This window comes from Canis lupus, chromosome 14, assembly GCF_003254725.2.
Source record: "Canis lupus dingo isolate Sandy chromosome 14, ASM325472v2, whole genome shotgun sequence".
NCBI classification, from domain to species: domain Eukaryota; kingdom Metazoa; phylum Chordata; class Mammalia; order Carnivora; family Canidae; genus Canis; species Canis lupus.
Genome location: NC_064256.1, coordinates 30,937,679 through 30,943,678, shown reverse-complemented (window position 1 = coordinate 30,943,678; position 6,000 = coordinate 30,937,679). Strand labels below are relative to the sequence as shown.

The 6,000-nt window shown below is 34.4% G+C and overlaps 1 protein-coding gene across 5 annotated transcripts in view; it reads right to left on the bottom strand.

Moving 5' to 3' along the window:
- Positions 1-475: 475 nt before the first annotated feature.
- LRRC72 (leucine rich repeat containing 72) overlaps positions 476-6,000 on the bottom strand; it is a 34,082-nt gene continuing 28,557 nt past the window's right edge. For all 5 annotated transcript variants that reach the window (XM_025464267.3, XM_025464266.3, XM_025464263.3 and 2 more), the window contains 4 exons: positions 4,798-4,887; positions 3,735-3,887; positions 1,771-1,798; positions 476-690 (listed from right to left, as the gene is read on the bottom strand). In XM_025464267.3, the coding sequence (XP_025320052.1) occupies positions 528-690; positions 1,771-1,798; positions 3,735-3,887; positions 4,798-4,887 (434 nt within the window). In that variant the 3' untranslated portion in view covers positions 476-527. The remainder of the gene's footprint in view (positions 691-1,770; positions 1,799-3,734; positions 3,888-4,797; positions 4,888-6,000) is intronic.

The following is a 6,000-nucleotide window of genomic DNA, read 5'->3' as shown; positions in this document are numbered from 1 at the left end:
AGGTGACATAAAAAGACAATAGACTGGATAAATAAATTGTGGTGTAATCATACAATGGAATACCATGCAGCAATGAGAATGATAAAGCTATTGTCTCTAGCAACAACATGGGTGAATTTTATAGTATTGAGTAAGAGAAACCAGAAAGATTTAAATGAAATCATTCAAAGACAGACACAATTAATTTACAGCTTAGAAATCATAACAGTGATTCCTACTAATAGGTAATAGGACTGGTAACAGGAATGAAGAAGCACTTCATGTGCTGGTAATAGTCTATTTCTTGATCTAGGACTGCTGTTACATGAACATGTTCATTTTTTGAAAATTTTGTTGAGCTGAACACTTGATTTGTGTACATTTCTGTATATACATTTTACTTTAACAAAAACATAAAATGTATAGGGACTATATTAGTGGTGTTGCTGTTTACATTCACATGTTATAATAGAATAAATATATAATATGCCTAATCACAGAGAAGTTTAATAACAGAAAACCACTAGGATTTCTAGAAATATCAGAGGTTATCTCAGAGTAACTGTAAGCATTTGAGGCTCTGTGCCTTTCTCATCAAGGTATTTTTCCTCTCGTGTTGGAACCGTGTCCCAGTTCAGGGAGGTAGTAGCCATAGCTGATCTCTTCATGGACCTTATGAACACAGCATCTTCTGGGTCATCAAACACAGTTCTGCAAAAATGGCAATATGTCAAAAAAAAAAAATCCATTAAGCTACAGAGAAATTTTAATTTAAACAAATAAATGCCATATTTTTCTATGCTCTTTGGAGCATCGTACCACTAACAACTTTGGGCTTCTACTGACAAATGACTTTCAGAACTATGAATGTTATTTTTCCTATATATATTGTTTATTTTTAAAAATTCAGTCTTTGAACATATTTGGGATCAGCTATTTCAGTTTAGATCTCACACATTAATGTGTTTATGATTTGAAATCAGTGTTAGATGATTAAAATATTTCTAGATGCCATATGCATATTAGTATCTTAAATATATTTTGTTAGATATTATTTCTCTGTTATGTATTATTTTAAAAACGTGTTTGGGGATATATTTTTCAACCCTGAAACCAAAGAAAAACCTAAGTGCAAAATTGAAAAAAGAATGATGATTTTAAAATTCATCAATATGCATGAGTTTGAAAAGTTTTCCATAGTTTAATGAAGCATTTGCTTTTGAAAATGTAAATTCCGGGCAGCCCCAGTGGCTCAGCAGTTTAGCGCCGCCTGCGGCCCAGGGCGTGATCCTGGAGACTCGGAATCAAGTCCCACGTCAGGCTCCCTGCATGGAGCCTGCTTCTCCCTCTGCCTGTGTCTCTCTCTCTCTCTGTGTCTCTATGAATAAATAAATAAAAATCTTTAAAAAAAAAAAAAAGAAAATGTAAATTCCGGTGAATATAAAATGTTTATCTATATAACTGCTCTCACTGAACATATTTAGAGGAACATTATACATTTATAATTTGCTAGTAAGTCTTAGGTTTTATATTTTATGCATTGAATCAGACTTTAATTTATTCCTGGTTAAAATAATAATATCCAAAACCTAAATATGTCAAATATGAGTAAATAGCTTGTGCTTATTTGTCATAGAAAGACAGTAATTTTTCCCATCCATCAGTTAGTCATTCTTTAACTAAATGTAAATTTAACTAACCAAAATGTATTTTAGGAAATGAAGGTAATTTAAAGTACATACAATTATGAAATAATTTGATAATAAAAGTAAAGTTTAAAAAATCACTTACTTGTCTACATTATTCGCAAATGCAAAGTCTAAAAAAAATACATTTCTGTTAGTATTTTTCAAACATTTATTCAGCATTTAAAAACAATGGAACAGTGCTATAAAGGAAAAGTCTAGAGCACAACTTTCTGGTTTTTGAATGGTCATTTTTTAAAATTTAAATTCAATTTGCCAATATATAGTATAACACCCAGTGCTCATCACCTCATGTGCCCTCCTTAATGCCTGTGACCTTGAATGGTCATTTAGATGAATAGTTCAATCCTTCAAAAATGCCTTGATACTACCTAAACTCAAACTGGACCTTTCTTAGATATAGTGCCTTGGATTAGCTTAAATTCTGAGGCAAATTCTTTAATTCAATACAGATCTCAAAACTCTGGGAACAGGAGGCTTAATCAATTAAGTTTCCAGTGGAATCCAACTGGGGATTTTTGTAATTAGGATATGGAGTCTCATACAGAAACCAATCCTCTTTTTTCAGATAGACACATGTATCTATAAATGAACTAACAGACCAAATGAGGAGAAATATTTAGGGCAGTTTAAACCATTTGGATTCTTGGCATTAACTTCAAAGAAATAGAATAAACAAATCCTAGATCACAAGAATCTCCATCTTCCCTAGCTTTGGGAGCTCAAAGGCTGTCCTCAAAGCTGGGATTTCTTATGGTATCTTCCAGAGACAGTCATTGCTTTGTTCATTCCTCTCCAAAGGCCTAGTGCCAGGCTAGACATGGAATGTACCAGCACCTGTTGGGCCACTGAAGTCCACAATATGAGTCTTGCCAATCTGCAAGCAGCAGGGAGCAAACAGCCTCTGCCTTAGAAGAGCTCATGGCATCATTCCCTTCACAAATGATGCTTCCTTACTGGTTTAGGGATCACACTTTGAGAACCCGTGCTCTATGCTACACTTCTGCATCCTGAACATGTCCTACAGACATTTTTTTTTCTTTCTCTTCTCTGGGACATGTAATGGATAAAGGAACAAGTTCAATGACATCTTGTGAAAACAAGCATAGAGAATGATGGATTCTACAGTATAACTGGCCTGGTCCCTGAAAAAGTCATGGAAACAAATTTAGAAATCTACGAAGTTTAAAAAGAGTAAAGGTCCGTAACAACCAAATATAATTATGAACCTCTGACTGGATTGCTTTGAAAAAGCAGCTATAGCAGCCATATTGGAAATACCGGGAAACTTTAAATATATATTATTATATATTATGTAATATGAGTACACAAATTATTTTTCTAGGTATGATATGGGAATTTGGGATATATAGGAGAGTGTCCTAGTGGTGTAACAGCCACCTTGTAACCAAAAAATACCCAAAGAGTAGGACAAAAGAGAGATCTATTCTTGAACACTGATGATTACTGCTGACTTTTGCACTAATACCCTACCTTTGTATTCTTTGCTTTGTGAGAAAAATCGCTATTTCCTTAAGTCATTGATGTTGGATTTCTGTTGCATGTAAGAACTTAAATTCCAACAGATGAAACATCACTGAAGATATTCAAGTTATATTTGTATATAATGACTGTGTATATGAATCCAACCCAAACATTAATGGTGGTTATTTCTGGGTGAAGAAATTGTAAATGATCTTTATTTCTTAACGCTTTTTTCCATGTTATCAAAAACTTATAGCTTTAATTGGTGAAACTGGTGATCGTGGTAATAGTAAGCATAGCTTATTAACTGAGTATTTCATACTACACTAGATACTGAAGTGAGAACTTCAAGGTAATATCTCATTGTTACCACATTACTTCACTTAATATATGCAAATGCAGATAAAATTGCATATTGCTTTAATTTGACTAATAACATTGGGAATATTTATTTCACTAGGTGCTTAGCTTATTGTAAATTTCAGTTGTTACTATTATAATTAGATCAGCCAAAAGTTGGAGGAATTTTAATTTCATCTTTTTTTTTTTTTTTTTTCCAAATACCTGGAGGTACTCTCTGGGATGGTTTTTGCTTAAATGGTGCTCTAGGATTCCATGAGGCATCTACTCTTCTTTGGAATGCTATTGATTGAACAATATGAGTCCTTCTATGGTTAAAAATGGTAATCATTGATCTTCTTTCTTTTTCTGTAACTTCTGACAAATGCAAAAAGTAATGTTATTGCATAGCATTGTAGAGATGCAGAGTGATTCAGAATACAGTTGAACACTTTCAATAATGCGTTTATCTAAAGTATGTTATATGTGAACATCCTGCCAAAACTGTGAAGGGCAATCACAATTATTTCCATAATCTTATAAATGCTTAATAAACAAATGCCACTCATGTTGTAAGGCACAGATATTCCCAGTGTACCCCAAGCACTTTCTAACACATCACCATGGATGGTTGAAATCACATATATGATACATTCGTTCAGCTCCTCAGGGCTGTGAGGAATAACAGGAATAATAAACATTAGGTTTTATATTTCCTCATTAGGAAGTTAGTAATTAATTATTAAGAATGTTCAAACCTATAGAGATGGAAGATAAGTAGAGAGATGGGCAATATACATTTGGAGGTAAAAGAAGCTCCACCCAAATGTAAAGGGTGATGCAGTGAGGTTGATTATCTTTGTGACTTGTATAAATCAGACATACTAGTTTATCTACAGTGTTTAAACTGTATTCATAAAGAAATCATTGAGATAACAAAGAATACTATTTTTAGAATTTAAATAAGCCTTAAGAGATTTAGTCCAATTCTCTCATTTTTGAAATAAAACACTAAAATGCCAGGAATAGATGATTTGGCATTCAACACATTCATGTCAAACTCAGGAACAGAAGACCTTTCCTCACACTTAGATGGCCTTTTCAACATAGTGATCAAGAGAAATGAAATCCTAAACTAGGGCATATTTTACAGGTCAAAAACTTCAAAACTAAATAATTGAAAAACTTTCCTTTACAAAGATGATTATTTTCAAAGACCTTCTGCATTTTTAAACTAGTGATTTATAAGGCTGCCTTTCAAATATTTCTCTGAAAGATGTATGCTTACGATTTTGGTCAAGAAATTCTATTCCTGGAAGGTGGTTGATTATATATAAACGGTACAGGTTATATTGGCACAAAGGGTTTTGGTAGAGACCTGCAAAGAAAGAATCCAAATTAAGATGTCATATTTCAAAACCAGTTTCTTTTATCATTTGATAAAATATAGGAAATTGCAGAATTAATATGAAACCTAAGTACATGTAAAGCTTTTGCTTCATAGACCAAACCAATGGCCTAACCAAATGCATTTATTCAGAGCAGCACTTATTTCCCATTTGTTAAATTCATTCATTCAACAAATATTTTCTGAGTGCTTACTATATACCAAGAACTATGTGAGGTGCTGGGGACATAGTGTTGACCCAGATCTACCACAAATGAGGAAAATTTTAACATGTCCTTAAGTTAATTAGTAAAGGAAGGACAAGATATCAGCTCTGTAGAGGTCTTTTTTTTTTTTTTTTTTTTTTTTAAGATTTTATTTATTTGAAAGAGAATAAGCTGGGAGAGGGGTAAGGGAAGAGGGGGAAGCTGACTCCCCACTGAGCAGGGAGCCTCATGCAGCACTGGAGCCCAGGACTCTGGGATCATGACTAGAGCTGAAGGCAGCTGCTCAACTGAGGGAGCCACCCGTCACCTCTGTGGAGGTCTTGATGCTGTTCTTCATTAAAGAATTTTGTTCACTTGCTTCTCTTCTTCCAGTCTCAAAGGTCACAAGGGTGCCCTGTGGAGATGGGCAGAGGTGCAGTACACTGATCTGATACAGTTTTCTTTCTCCACTTAAAACCATTGCACATGGTTCAGAGCATGTAAATACCCCTAGCAGCTTCAGATCTCAGCAGGAGCAGAGCTGAGCAGGTGCTGATCTTGCATCTTGTCTACCTCTGGCCAGACGCACATGCCTCTAACCTCCTTTGCTCAGGTGCCAAGATACCTAATGAGTCACGCTATCACAGTGGCTGGAGGTGGGAGGCAAGCCCATGTAGCAGAGCTCCTGTCGTTTCTGACGTCACATTCTTTTTTTTTTTTGACGTCACATTCTTTAGGCATCTGTATGCAGGTATATTTTTTTTAAATCTTCAACTAGAAGTTGTGAGGGTTTTACTTTTATGGAAAAAGCAAAGAATTTTCTCTATCCCCCCATAGATGTATTAAACAGGGTTACTTTAGTACAATGTGAAATAAAACTTTTATGATTTCCACGTGG